At 39.1% G+C, this 20,622-nt stretch overlaps 1 protein-coding gene across 4 annotated transcripts; it reads left to right on the forward strand.

Annotated features, from left to right (window-relative positions):
• The first annotated feature begins 9,339 nt into the window (after nt 1–9,339).
• Nucleotides 9,340–17,967, forward strand: LOC147873911 (cytochrome P450 9e2-like). 4 transcript variants are annotated; one of them, XM_087348753.1, is made up of 9 exons: nt 9,340–9,446; nt 10,191–10,439; nt 10,751–10,939; nt 11,267–11,391; nt 11,921–12,128; nt 13,775–13,950; nt 14,521–14,742; nt 15,243–15,503; nt 17,360–17,967. In XM_087348753.1, the coding sequence occupies exons 2-9, from the start codon at nt 10,225–10,227 to the stop codon at nt 17,524–17,526; spliced, it is 1,563 nt and encodes a 520-aa protein (XP_087204879.1). In that variant the 5' UTR covers nt 9,340–9,446; nt 10,191–10,224; the 3' UTR covers nt 17,527–17,967. The 4 variants fall into 4 exon arrangements, with proteins under 4 accessions (XP_087204879.1, XP_087204880.1, XP_087204881.1 ...); XM_087348754.1 differs by having other exon boundaries at nt 9,345–9,423; XM_087348755.1 differs by having other exon boundaries at nt 9,355–9,446; nt 10,207–10,439.
• The last annotated feature ends 2,655 nt before the right edge of the window (nt 17,968–20,622 follow it).

Genomic DNA, 20,622 nt, shown 5'->3' on the forward strand with positions numbered 1-20,622 from the left:
TGCAATAACAAGAACCTCTTGTCACAGTGTCCTTCACAATGTCACGTAATCCTGTTGTCACTCACAGATTGATTTCAGCAGCTTCTAAGTAAACGTGTTATTCCAGACATTTATGCATGCATAATCAGGCAAAGGTTACGTGAAATTACTGCTGTAAAGAAATTATTCGTAAGGCTATCAAGAATTATGGGGTATAGGCGTAGACCTACAATTACATTCATTTTTAAACCTCGGCACAAGACAGAGATGAGTGATAAACCCGGAAACTTCAACATCAGTCCCTGTTAAGAATCGAAATTTGACAATCCAACGTAACTGCTCTCACCCAAAAAAATGTTGGTGACCCTTGTCTGCTCCATTAAACTACACACAACCTTTCGCTTTTGTTGCTATTGTTTTGTGTTTAACGTGGATACGTCAGGAACAAGAAAAAGTATTCGGCGAGCGGCTACTTGTGTGTGTATTTCACATATTGAGTTAAAGGACAACTGCTCTGAATGGATAATGACTTTCTCTCTTCTCTTTATTTACGTGCTGCTCCAAATGAGTGCAGAGTAGAACAGACCGACACAAAGATGTTTGTCATTCTCGTAATTGCTTAAAGCTAGGGCTGTCGTAAAGAGTTCAAAGACAAGCGAACTAATTAGGTAATTAAAGTTTGTGATGACGTAAGCATTTTACAGTTCAAATATGTTGTGGTAGGCAAAGCGGCTTGGTTGGTCGAGTTCACTTACTCAGTGCAGAGACAGGTGAAACAATTTGTATAAAAAGGCGGAATTTGGAAGGTTAACGAAGCGGTTACTAGAATGTACTAGAGCGGGAAGCTACCTGTTCTATGCCAGTTACAAGGCTGAACTGTGTAATGACAATTAAGAATGCCAGCGTAAGTAATATCCAGAGGTGCAACAGAAAAACACGTCCTGTACACATATCTATTATCCTCACTCTCGTCGGCAAAGGCGGCCAGGTGGTAAGCACTCCTGCTTCGTACGCGGGAGGTCCTTAGATCAGATTTTAGCGAAGAGACCAGCTGTCTTGGCTGGGGATTTTCGCGAGTTTCCTTTGTTTCGTCCATGCAAATAATGGCACAGTGCCTGAAATTATGTAACGACCACTTCTTCCACATTCCTTCTAATGGCCGCCCTCTTCCGGACCTACAAATAGTTAAAAAATCGTCGAGCACGTGTGGGTTTTCTACTGATGTAATTTTACTTTTCTTTTATTTATATTGTTACGTGTTGAAAAACTTTTCTGATTTTTCCCCCTTGCGCAGCACTACCACAGCTCAGACTCACGAGCCGCCACTGCTGGAAGGTGATGGTTGGGCAGAAAAAATAATAGAGATTTGAAATCAGAAGGCTTGAATGACCTTAAAGTATATATAATATATACTATATATATATATGTTGTCATTACAGTTCTTTCTAATTGGTTCATTCACTACTAGAGCAAACTAATTGAACAACAGAATTCATTATTCTTTAATCTGCTATACTGATTACATCTGCATTCAAAAGGCTGAAAGAATAGACTAAAATGGCATCTATACATTGATGAAAACAGATATAAATATCGACCGTAACGCATATGATGGATGGGCAGTTGATTGAAAGGAGGCTAGCATTAATTACAGTAAATTCGATGATATAACACTAAAACGTTAGTCGACGCAGAGGACCTGTTGTGTGAGATGACGCCACTCATCATACGTGCATTAAGGACGGAGCTCCAATACACCGAGTAGTGATATAAAAACGAATAGTTTATAAAGGAACGCATAATAGGCTCCAGTTTATCCGTGTTATTTGTCAGTCTATTCGTTCATCTGCACGGATGTGTTAAAACTCTTTAATTCAAATAACTGTCTCGGATTCAAACATGATTTAAGTTATGAATCGTGAATCGAGTCCTTCCTTGCATAAGGACGAATGAAACATAGACGTAAAACGTTTTAGACCCGAGGTAGCTCAGCCAATACAATGATTATGTAAGGACTGGGCGACCGGTGTTCCATAACTGGCACGAACAGAAAGAGGTTTCTCCTGGGCAGAGCAAAATATCTAGCCCGAAACACTGCTAAGTGATGTTCTATGTTCACAGTTTCAATAAAAGCTAAGCAAGCAGTATTTGAAGTTAAAGTTTATATCTGTAAGACTTGAGGTTCTCACAGCGGTGAGTATGAAGATTTCCGTCTTCTGGGTTGTTGCGCTGTGTAGTCTGGTCGATGTTAACCAACGTTTCAGAGGTCATACTGCCTCCGTCATCAGGGCTTGCCAGCGAAATTAAATTACTTTAATCTTATAGTATGGGCTCAATTCAACAGTTCATAAATTCAACCTGAAAGCCACAAGCTAACAAATCCGCAGTTAGTTAGGCTCGTCACTTCCTCCGAGACCGATCCAATGCATTAGGCCTACATATATTACTTATTCGTTTTCATATTATCTTAAAAATCGACTCTATCTTGAAATAACCACTTAAAAATTACTGACCAACAAATTTCTTTTTATCTGGTTTTCCTTATTAGTCCAGACCTTCAAACAGGCCCGATCTATTCCTCTTTATTTCATGGTTTACTAATTAATTATAAAATACCTAATTCACGCTAAAAGTAAATCGACTGAGAGATACGTACATGAGAGGTGAGGAATAAAACACCATTTTTGTTGGTAAACTTAAAGCAAAGACACAAAATAGGAGACTGAGACGCAGAATGAGAGGATAATATTAATATATGTCTTGGTAAGAAACATGATGTAGACGCGTGAACAGGGTTCTACTGGCTTAACCAAGGGAGTACTTAGTGACAGGCTGTTGTGGACACGGGTAATAAAACTGCGCTGTAGTAGAGGCGGGAATTTTTAAGCTGACTGCCAGTGAATTTCGCAAGAAAATCGTTAGTATATATTGAACGTACTTAGTTTGGTAGTATGGTTTGTCTATGGTCTTACACTCAAGTTCAGAGAGTATCTACCTGCCGCTTGTTCAACACTTCTCAAATGCATATGTTTCGCATCCCTGTATTATGGGCAGCAGAACATTTCTGCGTGTTATGTATATATAAATTTCTGTAGCTAAAGAGAAACTCGGATAATTAGGTTATTGCTATTCCTGTTAGCTCGTTGGCAAAACAAAACATGAAAATATTCAGTCATAAAATGTCAGTCGCCCGCTGTAACGTTTGCAGAGTTTCATACAACACATGCGAAAAGGCACAGACTTGTATCATTAACAAACTCGGGCAAGTGGAAAAATTAATTATAACGCTTAGTGCAGATTCAGTTCCAGGAATTATTGCTAACATTTAACTCAGAATCCTTCGTCTTTTCGTTTGAAACGAAAAACGAAATAAATAAATATACAATTATAATATTATCTGTTGTGATTCTGGGTTTTGAAACTTGACATAGACTGACAAGGACTTAAGCCTCCGGACCGAGCTCGGTCTACCGGATCTAAGAGAGAATATGTGTCTCACCCCATTTTTTACCCGAAGACGAAGGAAGGTCAATCGTTGGAAACGTAGAGATTTTTACGATTTAAAGATTTTCAAGATATTTAAAAATAGACAACGAATAAAGTCCAGAACAAAGAAAGTATAAAACACTAATGATTTTATTTTACCTCGTTCATACCGAGATTTTTTTAAAAAGCGTCGTTTCAGAAAGTCGCGCTGTTTCATCTCCAGGAATGTCACCTGAATTGTTTGTTTGAATGAGCTAATCTCAAACAACAGAACATCGAAATTAAATTAAAACAAAAGCACAAATTTAGTTTGGAATATTAATTCATCCCATTACTACCTTAGAAAATCTGAAGTCACAATGAGCCATAATTTGTAAGCACGATGAATAACGTCTGAGAGGAGTTCATACTCAGAAACATTACAACTCGATACAAGGTTATTTGAGAGTTAGTTATTTGCTAATCACCAGACGGTACTAGATAAAAATAAGACAGAAGCTTATGATTAGATAGTTTTTTTTTTACTTCAGAGTTCAGTCATCAAAAACAAGATCTGGGGTGTGGCACAACCGCCAATAAAGCCGTGTGCAAAATTTGACTGCCGTGCTTAAATCTTACCAACCGCTCCAACTCGTACATGGTTTAAATGTTGTACGAGAGATTTATCAAAGATTAGATAGCACACAAGTGTTTTCACATCATCAGCCAGTTGTAACTGATTCCCTTACTCCCGACTAGTAAATGTACAAAAAATTATAAGTGTCACGAGTCATAGGCTGATCTGTGATTTTTTATAGGGCCTGTATATCTATATTATACGTATAATCATATTTATAATTCTTTTTGGAAAAATGAAAAAAAGTAATCTGTGAGAACATTTTGACAGATGTCTTTCGTTTCCTGAACTGATAAAACTTATGCCCCTTTACCCTAGCACCGGTAAATACCTACCGTATAGACTTAAAGTTAAAGGCACAATGTTAGTACGTACAGACTGATACACAAATTACCTGCATACAGACATGTACGAAATATCAGGTCTTGGCTGAAACGTTATGATTTATCACTTTAAAGCCGAGTGGTAACTATATGTTCCAGCTGCTTCTCAATTCGAAACTCTGAATTTTGTATTCATGTGTTTTTGTGTGGTTCTCGGTGCAAACAGGGATTATTTCCTCAAACAGTATTAACCAGTTGATCTTTACAATGGTGAGGTATTTATTGTCTTTCCTTTGTGGCACGGACTGGGTTCTTAAGCAGAGTTTAAATTTTCAAGACAATTTTAAAGTACACCTAATAATCCAGAGCGAGGACAAGAAAGGAGTGGGATGTTGGGTCGTGCAGTTTGGTAGAAATTGACCGAAATGTCGGTAAGCCTACCAGATTACACGGCGTAACATCCAAGAAGACAGTATAACCTTCATATTAGCCGTCGTGAGAACCTGAAATCTCGCCCTGCTCAAGATGCTCGTACTCTCGGCGAAGCAGCAATAATTTTGCAGCATCGGCGAATACAGACTTCGTGTTGTTTATTATTCGGCCTCCTAATAGTCAGTTGTAACCGGTCTTTACCGGACATACTCCTCGTGTGTTATGCGATGGTAATGAGGCTGCTGATAACAGTGGCAGAGCGACCTTTACTTTGGATCACTGAATGAATGCGCTTCGCTTCATTTAGTGCCTTATGACGGGCCAATCCTTCGTCTAGTGAGTCCTGCCAAATGTTGAAATAGGTTGGAAAGCTGATAAGAAATTCTTCAGAAAGGCCAAGTCCGCCAAGAATCTGTAACGCCAATGTAGTAGCTCTGTATCACAACAAAGACGAATGTTTGTGTCGTAAGAAACAGACGTAGCGACCTCAGGACATAAGAGCTCTCATACAGATAGCCTTTGGCCCTTGTCCAAATTGAGTACACAGTAACTGAGAGTTCAGGAGCAATTAATAGGGCGTAGGCAGAGCCAGTAGATTTTTTTTTCTCAATGGTAAACTGAGCCAAGTTTAACTCCAGATTATAAGCTGTGGTAGATTATTTCATGTACACAATTATTTCGCGTGCTGAATATCAGGTTGCCTTTCCCGTGGTGTTTGACGCCTTGGATGATCTTCGTTCCACCTGCGGGTCTCGTATTTTGAAATGCCGAGACCCGGCCAACTGGGCCACGTTTCATTGGCCTGAGTCCTGTAAGACATGCGCCTTGTACACACAAGCTGTTTGATTTGTACAGACATGTACATGTGACTGAGAAATGAGCAAACACAATCCAATCAAGATTTTATATAAGTCATTTCTACTCAAGAAATCACAGTAATTACAGATCACCATTGTATGGTACCGTGAGAAAGCTTTGTGGAATCTTCATATCGTTTATTACTATTATTCCATTTATTCACTATTTTAAAGAGTATTTACGTACCTGAGAAAAACCTTGCCCCTGAGGTACATATTGCAGCAGCTATTTCTTAAATAGATTTTGTTTCTTTTAATACGAATTACATGCATCATACAGATTTCGCATGAGGCATTATATATTTTACATCAGCGTCTTTCGAAATATGTATGATGTTCCTAAACTGGCGGATTTCTGAAGTTCCCTGATGTCTTGATTACCCGGGATGTTGGCCAAATAATTTTTGAGTGACTTGGAGACAGTTCCAGTTGCTCCTATAATTATTGGAATTACTTTTTTGTTTACTTATTAGTGTTGTTGTTGTTGATACAGCACACTAATAATAAAGAACTGAATTGAATTATGTTTTATTGTAATTTTTGAGCACATAAATAAAGTGACTGAAATGAATTATTACTACGATTATTTTTATCTTCTGTTCCTGTCATATAACTTACATAACGATTAAGCAAATACGAAATACACCGTCGTGTGCTACGAAGAAGCTTATGTTTTGTTTACCGTTTGTTCTATGCGGCAGTCACATGGTGCAGAAGTATTTTCCAATGAGCGGAGGAGTCTGCTCTTATCTGGGGACTTGCAGTCTCCACCACTACCTTAGTGATAAATAATCATTAAACGAAAATTAGGGTTTCACGTGCATCCCCCGCAGAACACGAAACAGTAATTAAGAACTTCGTGACGCCATTTTCTTTAAACCGACTCAGAAAAGGAAAGAAAAGTACTGTAACTACGTTGTGTTTAGAATTATAAAATAGCTTACATTAGTTAGGTAAATCAAAAAGTAAATCTGTCCCGCTACACGCCATGTGGGCGCTTGTGGGAAGAGAAGGTACGAGTTACTCATTCTTAGCGTCAGCGTCACGCCCCTGACGGGGATCGCGCCCAGGTCGTCCAGTCCGTAGTCTCTCACTAAACTGGCTGAGCTACCCGGACTCTAATATTTATGTAGCCTACTTTTTCCATGTAACCAACTTTGTAAAATAATGGCTGCGTCTTGTTAATGTATTGCAGTAAAACCTGGAAGACAAAGTATTAAAAAAACAGAAAATGAACAAATTCTTAAGATCTGTAAACGGATGCACAAAATTGGATACACTGAGAAAGAGAAAACTACAAAAGAATTGCATACAGTTTATTCAATACTTGACAAAGTTGCTTGGTATGGACAGAATTGGGTAGCTCACTTGTCAGGAATGAACTGAGCAACAGCACTTCAATATAACCTGGATGGAAAGAGAAATGTGGGAAGACCAAAAAAGGGATTAGGCTCGGACGCCGAAATAAACACGAATGCCTTATCCCCAAAGTGAAGAAGTAAAACAAACAACTCCATGAAGCAAACTCTGATTGTGAAGAAATTAACTGTAGGTTCTTAATAGAATTCACAATAGCCCGACCCTGGACACTATTCTGATAAATCCAGTTCATAACATACATCCCATTCCTTTAGAAGCACTTTAATGTTGCCCTCTCACCTTATCTCAAGTTATCTCTCCCCACCAGATTTTCTACTAAAATTTTGCAGGCATCTCATTTGTGTCTCATGCGTTCTACATGCTTCGCCCATTGCATACTCTTTGACAATTTGATGAAGGCGAGAGGTTATATTCCCGCTCCGACCGCTTTGTCTCTGGAAAAGAGACTTCCGATACCTATTTAATAAGAAGTCGAGTGGACCCTGTATCCGACATGGCATTGTAGAGGATCGAACACCAGCGCATCCAGAAAACCACTTTTCTGACAGCTGTACTGGTTACTTGCTGAAGCAAGAAGAAACTCAAAGCGTAAATGAAGCTTTCAAATACAACGTCACATGATTTGCTGTGAGTTCCTTTCAATTGAATTCATGCTGACACATTGTCCAACTCATGTCTGACCTTGCACTAAAACGTCTGTTATAAATTCGCAGGGAAAAAATTACTCGAGTCGTGACGGAAGCTACAGCCAGCGGACATCGCTTCTTGTAGGTCTACATGCCCTAGACACTCATCATCTAAAACAATACTAAACTGACTGAACAATGTTCCTTTGATCGATGTTATTTTTTTAAGCAGTTAAAAATACCATTAACAAAGTTTAGATAACTTCCTACATCTACATTTCTTGAAATGCTTCCACCGAGACAGAGAAATTAGTGGGACTTTTAAGTAAACAATTGTATTAGTATGCAATTTATCTTTCGTTACGGAAAGTTCTTCTCTTATAGATATTTAATACCTGGACGTTTTTAGAGTTCATCTCAAAGTTTTTAACCGTATAAATTTGTTTAATCTTTAGAGGAAATTTTGTTATAACTTTAATGTAATAAACTGACACAGGCTCTTAATTACTGCTAATGTACAGAAAAGTTAGAAGCAACTTCGAGCTAGTAAGGTATTTTTATTTGTTTATTATTCTTTATTTATAGTTCATTTAACAACGCTTTTTCATTATCTCAGACTATATACTAGTAGCGTCGAATGAGAGGATGATAGCGAATAATGAATTTAAAAGAATGTTAAAGGAAGTGGTCGTGGCCTAATTTAATGCACTAGGGACTTAATAAAACTGTGGAAACTCCCAGACAGGATAGCCGGTATTCAGACCTAGACTTGGAACCGGGATCTCCCGAATACGAAGTAGACGTGTTAACCACTCGACCACGACATTCGGTCATATTTTTATTACATGTATATATATATATATATATGTTTATATTATGAACAAAATTAGGTCTACGTTAAAAGAATTCGCACATCCTTTAAAGAAAGACATGACATAATATTTCAAGAACTATAATTATACGAAACAAATGTTTAGCTTATACCTTGGATGTTTCTAGGAACACCATGTTGATATAAGACGGCGAGAGTCATTAAACTATGAACTTGGATAGTTTATAATGTCAAAAGCCATGAAAATAATTCATTGCTTCAAACGTTATCAGTTAAGGATACATATACACGGGGACTTAATACAATAAACCTCAGTTACAGTAATCTATAAATTACAAGGCAATTGTAAAAAAATTGCTGCTATCATAAGCTACATACTTCCTGTTTAAAGAATATAAACTTTACGTGTAACCGTAAGCGAAGTACCTTAACAATTTAAGACAAATCGTTTTTAATGGCACGTGAGCAAATTTAAGTGGGGTTTAACGCAGCTGAGGTGGCAAGGATTTCCACGCTCCTATACTTTCGGCACTAGACGGAGAAGAGTGACCAGCCTCACGCTCTGATCGCTTTATCCCCGGTGAAAGGCGCTGTGGTAAACACTGAACAAGAGACAGAATGGGTTCCACAGTTATCGTGGACATGATGCGAAGTAGGAATGAATGTTTGTGCCGAGAATCGAATACAGAAAAGAGAGCAGTTCTATTTAAACCTTTGACCTCTAATGTCAGCGTAATATCACAAGTAATTAATAGTTCAATACCATGGTAGCTTGATTAGCACTACAAACAAATCATTAAAATCAGGAGTTGGGGTGACGATTGTTAGTAGTCGCTGGGAAGTGAAGTTATACGCACAAGGTCCAGCAAGTCACAAGAGCAGTCTGTTCAAGGTTTGGGGTACTTGATTTGTGGTGTAAGTCACGAAAGTAACTCGTATTTACAAAGGGACGTTGTTCCTGTCGTTCACAAACAATCGAGAATGTTCGACTTCCTTGGGTGTTACACGACATTTTACAGCAGAATATATCAGACTTATAAGTGTGTGTCATATCTGTAATAAAACAATCAGAAGCTGTCAACGTTTGATTTACATGACATCAATGCTCCTGACATTTATATGTGAAAATCGCATGTTCTTCGCGACAGTATTTCTATGGAAACAGCCTTGAAATAATTTCCCTTAATCTTTCCGAATGAGACGAATGCCGGCAATCTACGTGTGTTGTAATTTTGGCAGTTGTATTTTAAATGGAATCTCCTCTCAATAACGTGTTTAGTCCTAGTTTTGAATTTCATTGGCTGGAAAAGACCAATTAATCTGTCATTTGGCTATACCATTCTACATCAATACCTTGATATTTAGAAAAACTGATTTCTGTAAGAGTAAAAAATTAGAGAATAGATTCAGAGCGAATAAGGCTCCAATGAATATAAAACATAAATCCAGCTGTAATGGCCAAAGAAAATATAATGCATAATTTTATTCTTAGTATCTTACAATCTGACCATTGTAAATATATTTGGAAGTGAACATAAGGTCAGGGAGTCATGTTCAACTTTATTAACCGTAACCAACAGTATTTAAAAATGTCAATATCAACAGATTGACCACTTTTATATCGGTAGCATATTACGATAGAAAAACGGCATCTTTCAGATTTTTCTTGACAAAGGGGGTGCTCTGCTGCGTCATGGAAGCTTCTACCCTGGATTCCTGGTGGGCCATTTCCACGATTCTGCTGAGTGGATTAGGTCTGCTGTACCTACGCCGGTATTTCACAAACAATCACGACTACTGGAAGAAGAGATGTGTTCCTTACGCGAAACCCGTACCACTATTCGGGAATCTCTTAGATACAGTGCTGGCCAAAAAGTCATTAGGCGAAAACTTTCAAGACATCTACTGGTAAGCAGCAGTTGACATTAATCCCATTGTAACGAGGGCCATGTGGTCTGAAACAGTGTGACGCACTGGATATGCGTTCGATGCGAATTCTAATAATTCAATTCTTGCAATCATTTAATTACAGGCAAGCATTAAGACCCTAGACACAAAAACGCAATGTATAAAATTTATAAATACACAAAAGAAATAAACCTAAGAGAGTGATAAAAGAACAAGTAACACAAAACATTACTAAGATTCACACAGGGGCATAAATAGCCTGAACATTGTAATTAATTACAAATATAATAAGCGTGTGACTATAATTTCAGGAAGCTGGATGGATACAAGTACGGTGGCGCTTTCAAATTTGGTCAACCGATGTTGATGGTTCGAGACCCTGAGCTCGTCAAGAATGTGCTCGTCAAAGATTTCATGAGTTTTCATGACAACAACGTCAAAATAAGCGTCGACAGAGACCCGATGTTTGGCCGCAATCCTTTCGTTCTGCGAGGCGAGAAGTAAGTGGTCTCTGTCTTTAAAAGCTGGTAGTAGCTTAGCTAGTAAAGAAATTGTCGGCTTCTTTTAAAATCTCTCAGCTCAACTGCCATATTCAGAACAGCCCGCCATTGGACTCTATTCTGAACTAATTCATTAAGATCTAATTCAGTATTATCTCTCTATATCTCATCTTCTTGAAACAGAAGTTCGTCCGAACCAATACTTAAAAATTCAGTTCCTACCTAAAAGAAAACACAACTTTTCCTTTTCAAAGATCATCTGGTTAATGCAATTTACTCTGAGAATCATATGAGACCCATAAATACATCTGTTGTACTGTCTGTCAGGTGGAAGGCGACAAGATCGAAACTGGTTCCTGCTTTCACAGTGGCGAAGCTGAAACCACTGTTTCCTCTGGTCGAAGAGGTGTGTCAGGAGCTGAAGGAGTACATCGACGACAACAGACACACAGGTATTGGTGTAGAGCTCTTCTTCTGGGAGAGCAAACAACACTTCACAAATGAATAACTGGTTCTTGGTTTGATTGAACCCAATTGTGATTTTTAAATAACTAAGTTCCACGACGACCAAATTATCACTTTTTGCGTTGGAAAGGATGTGAAAAGAGGCGGCTGTCATCTTATTTAAGGTGTTCTACTGGCTATAGCATTGAGGGATTGAAGAAAATCATAAAAAAATTAAATTCATGTAGCCAGCTTTTAGGTGAAAATTCGAACATTCGAAACGTCTGGCATTCAAGTTATTTTGACTAACGCAGTTGACTACTGGAGTTTCTGTATTTGGATTTGTTTTGTTCGAATAAATTAACAATCAGTATAGGCTAGAATCTTGTATTTTATACTCAGTTCCATTACATTCTCATAAATTAAAATAACAAAGAAAAGTTTTCATGGTAAAATTCTGTTTAAGAACTATATGTAAGAAGGTTGACTGTTCACCATTATGGCCGTTTCTCAAAGATTTCTTTCATGCGTCCGCAGGTGAATTTGAAACCAAGGAACTGTGCGCCAGGTTCATGACAAATGTTGTGGCCACTTGTGCCTTCGGAGTCAATGGAAACGCCATTAAGAATCCTGAAAGCGAATTCCGACGTATGGGTCGTAATATGATAGAACCGAATTATTGGAAGAATGTGAAGATTACGATAATATTACTAGTACCGTGGATTGCTGATTTATTCAATTTGAGGTGAGGGTACATTTGTTCCATAGTAACCTATGATGACAATGAGTAGGAAGTTGTAGTTAATTATTACTAAATATTTTATTACAAATGTCATCAACTTTAAAGCTAAGCTTCTAAGAATTTAAGCTTTGCTTTCAGAAACCCACGATTATATATGAGAAGCAGATATTAAACAAGAAGCAATAATCAGAGCTTCTGTAGCAGACAACTCCTCATATAAGGCTCAACATGTATTTGTAGTTTCTAAAATATCTATATTCAGGGGCCTCAGTGGTTGGGAATAACCTGAGATATCATCTTTTCATTGTTATAGAGAAGTTACATCTATTGTCGAAGATACATAGAACTTTGCCTCCATACTCCCACAAACGCATTCATGACTTGGTGTTCAACCACAGGGAAAAATTTGGTTTTACCTTCATATTTATCCTTTGTGTTGTGATTTAAAATTCCTGCTTGGACTTGATAGAACAAAGGCGTTTATTAACAGACTCATTCTTCGGTCAGCGTGGACAGTGGTCAGTACGTTGACAGTAATATGAGACTGCTAATAAGTTACTGGCAATCAGAAAAAATTGTTAGAAATGAACACAGAACAAGGGAGATCGTATTGTAATTAAATGAGTTATCCTAGTCACGTCGTCCATACTGTTCTATAACTACGAGGCGCGTCCCAAAAGTAAGTTTCCCACTCGTCCCACAGCTAGCAAACCTTATATTGAGCGAAGCGACTGTGCGTACGTGATAGAGCAATGACGTAGCATGGCGCATGCACTAAAGGCACTTCCCGCGTTCTCACAGTAGCATCGTTGCAGCTGTTGAAGATGGAGGTTCTTATTCCAGCTCCCGCCGACTGTGAAGTGCGGTCAGTGATAACGCTAGGCCGCACACGGCTCGACGGACAGCAAGTCTCCTGCAGGAGTTCAGCTGGGAGGTGTTTAATCATTCACCCTACAGCCCGGACCTCGCTCCCAGTGATTTCCATCTTTTCCTACACCTCAAGAAATTCCTGTAGCGTCAGCGTCAGCGTCAGCGTTTTGAGAATGACAGAGAGGCGGAGATGGTTGTCACACAGTGGTTCCAATCCCAGGCGACAGACTTCTACGAGACAGGTATTCAAAAGTTGGTCCCACGGTATGACAAATGTCTCAATTCCGGTGGCGAATATGTTGAAAAATAGCTGGACACTTGCTGTATCTGTTGCAATAAATATTTCCATGAAATTGTGTTTTGTTTCTGTAAACGGCCCCAGGGAAACTTACTTTAAGGACGAGCCTCGTATTTTAACTTTTAAAATACACAAATGGCGCGCACAAGTAAAATTCGTTTTGTTTTACTTTCATTCTATTTAACACCACACAAGAACCATATTTTTGCTAGAGCTTCCTACCTTAATCCTTCAGATATTCTCGTCATAGGAGTGCTGCCAGAATACACAGTATAAAAATCAGAAGTGTTTCAAATGTGGGGACGAAGAAATCAATTGAAGTTTGTAAAATGGATTTGAAAGCATCCTGCCACCCTAACCCATTATTTTTTTTGCCTCGTGCGACAAACGAGACGTCACAAACTTTATAAGGAAACAAAACATAATGCAGTGATTCTAAACTATTGAACTCTGTAGCGAGCACAGGGTCACTATGTTGCAGGTTTATCACGAGGACTGTAGAGGACTTCTTCCGGCGCCTGGTAAAGGAAGTGGTTATGTACCGAGAACAAAACAAGGTGACTCGTGCCGACTACCTCCAGTATCTGATCAACCTCAAGAACAAGGAACTTGATGGCGACTCAATCAACGATCACGACTTCACGCCACAGAAGACAAGTAAGTGAAGTTACACAAGCCACATTTATTAAGTACAGTATGTATAAGGGCCATTACGAGCAAATGGACATTCAGATTTCGACAAAACCGGTCATAATCTTTAAACAACTAATTGCTTGGAGCAAATTGCTCAGCTAATAAAGATATTCTCAATTTTTTTTGAAATATTCTTCCATCCTGTCGCCCTTCTTAAGCTACAAGTCAAATTTTACTTTCTCTCTCTTTATAGTTCCTCTTCATAACTAAAGGTTCACTCCGCACTGCACAAATCGTGCTGAAATTTTTAAGTATATCCTTCCTTACTTTCTTACGCCTTTTAAACGTTCTCATTATCTGTTTATATGCAAAAGAGAGAATCATTCTAATATTATTTATATCTATACCCTTCCATCCTTGCAAATGTTCTGTCCAGTGCACATACAATTAAAACTGGCGACTTACTGTTGCCTTATCGCAAGGTATAATTTTCCCCATGTTCTCGCATTATTTTCTTCCTTCGATCCCTGGAGACGTGATAGCACGAATAATGAAGCAAGAGTGCACTGCGCGACGATTTTCTGTCTTCCACAGTTTTTACAGACGAGGACGTTGCAGCACAAGCGATTACATTTTTCGGAGATGGGTTCGAAACGTCATCAGCGGCTCTGAGCTTCTCATTGTACTGTCTGGCGATCAATCCTGACGTACAGAAGAGAGTTCGAGACGAAGTTGAGTCTGTGATGAAGAGACATGGAGGCAAACTAACTTTCGACGGTATCCAAGACATGACGTACCTCGATATGGCTTTAGCAGGTATGTTACATGGTTTGGTAGGCAATGTTATTTGCAAGAACAGTTTGTATCTGTCGAAGACAAAACGGACTGCGGTAATCTCCAAGAAGTTTCTCTTTGTCAACTTCATGAAAATATTAATCCGGCATTTCTTCTGACGCCTTTAACACCATTAATATATATATAAATTATTGGTGATTATCAGTGTGATATCAGTGGTGACATTCTAGAATATTATCACAACACCCACAGAACACAGTACAGACGCACTCACTACACGCTACTCTTAACTGCTTGATTTTTTCAGTCTGTGTATAGTAGTGTAAAACTCTGACGTATCACACATCCCACCAATAGCAGCCCTCTATAGCCCACTTGATAGTAAACATTCCCCCTGCACCACCCTAGAAACGACTTCCCCCCGCAGGGCTTTTCTCCTGGTCTGTGGACAGTAGGTGGGTAGTAAGTAAGGAAAGCAAGTTATTTGATTTATACAATAATGTCGTTCCCTTGTCCAACAGAGGCTCTGCGTATGTACCCACCTGCCATGTTCATGATACGCGAGTGTACCAAGCCATTCAAACTAGAAACACCTTCAGGTGGTTCATACGAGATTGAAGTAGGGACTCCAGTGATTATCCCGGTGTATGCACTTCACTACGACCCTCAACACTTCCCTAATCCAAAGATCTTCAACCCAGATCGTTTCAGTTACGAGAACAAGAAAAGCCGACACAGATACATCTATCTGCCATTTGGTGAGGGTCCGAGGATCTGTTTAGGTACGTACAAATTTGCTGTTATCCATAATAAGATATTTTATCCCCACAAATTACGAATGGGTCAAGCAAACACCACAGACCCATACATTAATTGTGCGCAAATGACTGCTTTCCACGAATGTCAGATACATATTTATATGTATTAATATTAAATTATGTTTTAAATCTAGCTACGTGGTCGAAGTGACGCGGTAACGTTATTAAATGCTGTTAACTCGATGCAGATATCAGCACAATATCTTTAGGGCTCGCAAATTAATCATAAAAATGCTGTTTAACTTTTTCTACAAAACGAAGTATCTGACAAAAAACAAATGTTAGTTTTTATTAAGTTGGCTATTAAGGAAACCCTACCTTAGCTTCTGATATAGATTTGTAAGACAACCGAATAAAATTATTCTTAAAGGATAACTTGACACCTTGAAACTAAAAGCATGTGGCTTCTCTGGTACGTAACCTCTGTAACAATATTTTCGTGTGGGTGGAAAACGGATAACGAGCAACGAATAACCTGACTGTTGAAACGATGAAACATTGAAATGATTTATTATAACTGCACATTTTGATTAGTACTTCATTAACATGTACAAAAACCAAGCCACCAGAAGCACACTACTTAATCTGCTAAACAGATTCATGAAATGCAAACTTCTATACATCTCGTTTTGACTCTCAAAACTGTCAAAACATTCAAGTTTCACTTGTTCAATTTCCACATGTGTGCAATATGCATTATTCAGAAATAGTATGTACTTAACATAGCTATTGCATGCGTTTTGATGAGAGGATTGTGGGCGTGGTGATTGTGTGTTCTTTCTGCAATTGACCAAGTGGTTCACGCATTGATGACGAAAATAACTTTTATTTTATTTAACGATGCTCTGTCAAATGCAGCTGAAACACAATCAGACCGAGTAATAACTTGATGACTTGAATACTGTCATGAAAATGATGTGGGAGAATGAGGCAATGGTCTGTTTCAATGTACAGGCAGAGAATTTATCCAGACTGATTGACGGAAAACACGAAGAACCTCAGTCAAGGTAACTGGTTCGGTTTACTATTATTATTTACAGCTATGAAACGCAATTATCATGTGTGGCCACAATTAAAATATCGTCAAGATTAATTTTAGAAGGCCAATTCAACACAGTAATGCACATTATATTGAAAGCTTTGTAATTTTTCTGCAGCTATGAATTAATTCTTGATATGACAATGGATAGGATACGCAGTCTTTCATTATTACTATTATTAGCATCATTAATACCGGTATCGCTTTGTCGTGATTGTATTGTTAAGAGAATGGAATGTCGGAGGACAAGATGGACTGGGAAGTTTTTAAAACAGAGGAGACAATTATGACAACTGAATTCTGGTGGGAAACGTCTTACGAAACCTTCCAAATGGACGACAGAGAATAAAGTAGAAGGATAATATTAAGATGGATATTAACGTAAATTGTGATAAAGGGGAGTGAGAGAAGTATTTGGTATCGGAGGTACTGAATTGGGGTTCGCAGTGGCTGCGCTGTCTAAGACGTGGGCCTTGTGCCGCTTGGTCACTGGGACCGTGGGTTCGACTCCCACTAAAGCCATGGATGTCTGTCAGCGTTTTTCTGTGTTGTGCTGTCCTGTGTACAGGTAGAGGCCTTGCGACGGGCCGATCCCTCGTCCAAGGAGTCCTACCAAATGTCCATAGATCGAGTCAACGAAAAGTTTGGACCCGCAGTGCTCAGGCACTTGAAGAACGGGTCGTTCCCTGTACCCAGTACCCAGGTACTGAATCATCGGGTTCTGTTTATGAGTCGGTACTGCTGCTGCTACTACCATCCGACTTCTGATATTTTTTGACAGGTGTCAGGTTCGCACTAATGCAGGTGAAAGCAGGAATTGCTGCTCTAATATCGAACTTCGAGATTCGGCCGACAAAACGTACGCCAGTACCACTTACCCCCAATCCGAACTACATACTCCTTGCTGCCAAGGGCGGACTTTGGCTTCAGTTCGTGAAGCTCGAGTAACATCAAGTATCACCTGTGAGATGAAGATAAGGTAAAGGGTCCCGTTTCTGGTTACAATTTCCCCACCCCCGCAAATTGAAAAGTTTATGTTTGATCTGAAACTTTCACGGAGACTATAATGAATTCTTCTCGGGGATACCGGCTGTGGTACTACTACATGAAAGAGGCCTGTAATTCGTAAAAAAATTCTACACAGCCCGCAAATATCTCAGGCTGACCGTGCATAAAATGTAACGGGAAAAACCTCCAAGAAACATCATGTTTCTTTCTTACGTTGGCCCATTTTATGATGTTTGAAATTAGGAGTACCATCAGTGACTTTTATACGGGCAATCACAGGACTGAAACGTATCCTAACTTGTAGCAGCTTTGTGAATACACATGTTCGCATTCGGATCATACGTAACAAGAGATGGGTCAAATATATTACTCTTGATAATACACACTATCCTCATGAATCCTAATTGCAGTCAATAAACATTTCCTTCTAGCGTCATCACCATTGGTTCATGGCCTTGACCTCAAAATGCTAGCTCTAATCTAGAGAATTATGTAATCGGTTACAGTAACTACAGTGTGTGGATATTGCCGATTAAAGATTCGGTGGATCCGGATTGAACAGAAACGATTCTAATAGGACGGAACAGGCACTTAAATTCAATCCAAAGAATTTATATTGATAAATGGGAGTCTATGAACACATAACAAGGGAGATATGAGGTTCTCACGGCAGCGAAGATGTACACTGGGGTCTTTCGGTTTGTGATGTCATGTAAACATGTACATGAGTATGGACTGAAAATGGCGGCAATATGTTCCTCCGAAACACTGGTCCCACCTACAAGCCGAGACGACGCCACAGCTGAGAAGATTACCATGAACACATAAGGACGAACAGCAAAAGTCTCCGGGAAGATGTTTTACAGTACGCTTACATAATAATAAGTAGAGAAGCAGACTTAGGAAGAAGGCAGAAATATTATTTTTTTAAATATTTTTCATATTGTTAGAATAAGCCCATGGTGGTCACTCATATGAATATGATTCGATTCAGTTTTTCATGTACCTGACAACAGCCAAGCACTAAAACCAACAGTACAAGAACAAATACTATAAAATGAGAGAACAAGACATAACATTCAAATCAAATGCACAATACGAAAGTCACAGAAGATGGACAAAGCACAGTAAAGAAAGAGTGTTGTAAAATGTCTGTCAGAGAAATATAATACTTGTTAAATGTGAATGGTAGCAACAATAATAATCACAGTAATTAGCCTATAAACACACAGTTGTCAGTGCACATAATCAATAGCGTAAATTAGTGTTCAGTAGCAATTTTGTACTTACTGTGGACTTCTGTGATGAATGGTGAAGAAAGAAAGGTCGACCTACTTTAACTTTACTACGTAGCGGCGAACAGGATAACAAATGCACTTAATTTTTGTTGCCAGTAAACGCGAAAGGCTGTATACTCGTCTAATCCTATCGGATAGTCAGAAGTCGTAAGGGAAAACTAATAATCCTGCGGCCTATAATGAAAGAATTTTGAAGTTTGCAAGGAAGACCTCTTCACCTCTTTAAATCTTCCGTGCATTTTTTTGTTGACTTCCCACATTCTTCAAGAATCTCTTGACCTTGTATGTCAAACTCGGTTATTAATCAAAGTTCTTCAAACCACGTCGAATACTTTTTGCACAGAATGGGTTACACCCCAATTAACAGAGGTATCCGTCTACAGTTCTAGCTATCATCATGATACTGACCGAAATCTCAAGGACTATAGGCATCGTTAGCTCTTCCAATAATTCTTTGCCACACACAGCTGATTTCACTGACAATGGCAGGGATCAAAGCCGGGACTTACAGATATTTACAATTTTTCTAGCCGTTATTTGAGTGTACAATAACAACCAAAAGGGAGTAGACGCTATTCTTGAGATATCGTGTACATTTATTATTTAGTGTTCTGTCTTACGACAGGTCCATTGCTCTGCCCAAAAAGAGCTCTCTAGTTTCCCCTATTCTCAGCTTCTCGTTTTAAATCCTGAAACTTCATCTTCTTTCCTTGTTTCAGATCGTCGGTTAGCTGTATCAGTCTTCTTCCCAGTCCTCGCTTTCCTTCAACCTGGTCTTCGATTATATCACTCAGTAACCCATTCCTTCTCATAATATGTCCCAGCCAGTTAGCTTTCCTTCGTGTAATCGCCTGCAGAATGTTTCTTTACTCGTTGACTCTCCTCAATACTTCTTCGTTGGTCACTCGATCCGTCCACCTGATCTTCTCTATTCTTCTCCAACACCACATTTCAAAACTCTCCAGGTATTTCTGTTCCTTCTCCCTGAGTGTCCAAGTCTCTGCTCCATACGTAACACTTCACTAGTTTCTTCTTCATCTCCAAGCCCAACTTGCTAGTGAGAAGTATCCTCTTCTTGACGAAGGCTGCCTTGGCCATGGCTATCCTTGCTTTTACTTCCTTGGTGCATAGAGCATCCGTCGTGATTATGCTTCCCGTGTACACTATATTAAATATAAGTCACACGAAAAACAATGTCTCACTTGTCTGTCTGTCGATGTTGATCTGAGTTGCAACGCCATGTGAGATTGTACGTAGAAACCAACGTTCGGACGAACAAACTGCCTCTACCTTCAGGGCTACAAGACCACACGGTGTAACAATCAATAAGACCAACATTGATGTCTTTTCCACCGTAATAACCACAAATCTGAAATCAAATTCATTGTCTAGTAGCTGCAACTGAAATATATGAGTCCCACGCAACTCGGGACCCACGTACTAGCATGCCACGGCTACGTTCCGCGTTGTGACTGACTTATTTCCCGGTAGTTCAGTCGCTGTTGCTACGGCATTTCGTAGCTCCGGGTCCACTTTAACTGGGACATTCTGTACAACAACATAATCCACCAAAGATCGGCAGTGAGTTTATTTCGCCATTACAAAGTTGTAAGTTTTATTACTCTAAAAACTGTTTACAAGAAACGAGCACGTCGTTTTAAACATTTGCAGACGTCTGGGTGTCAATGTTCAAATATTCGCTACTGAATCCTTACCAGTGACCCTGACATTTTATTCC

The sequence above is a fragment of the Zootermopsis nevadensis genome, unplaced genomic scaffold (genome assembly GCF_977971745.1).
Source record: "Zootermopsis nevadensis isolate Lab colony 2312 unplaced genomic scaffold, Znev_1.0 Znev_ptg000013l, whole genome shotgun sequence".
Classification (NCBI taxonomy): Eukaryota; Metazoa; Arthropoda; class Insecta; order Blattodea; family Termopsidae; genus Zootermopsis; species Zootermopsis nevadensis.

Excerpts from the sequence above, each read along its gene's own strand:
- LOC147873911 (XM_087348753.1), top strand. The coding sequence starts at position 10,225 with ATGGAAGCTTCTACCCTGGATTCCTGGTGGGCCATTTCCACGATTCTG. Across the intron at positions 10,940-11,266 it reads TTCGTTCTGCGAGGCGAGAA|GTGGAAGGCGACAAGATCGA; the intron begins GTAAGTGGTCTC and ends ACTGTCTGTCAG. Across the intron at positions 11,392-11,920 it reads CGACGACAACAGACACACAG|GTGAATTTGAAACCAAGGAA; the intron begins GTATTGGTGTAG and ends ATGCGTCCGCAG.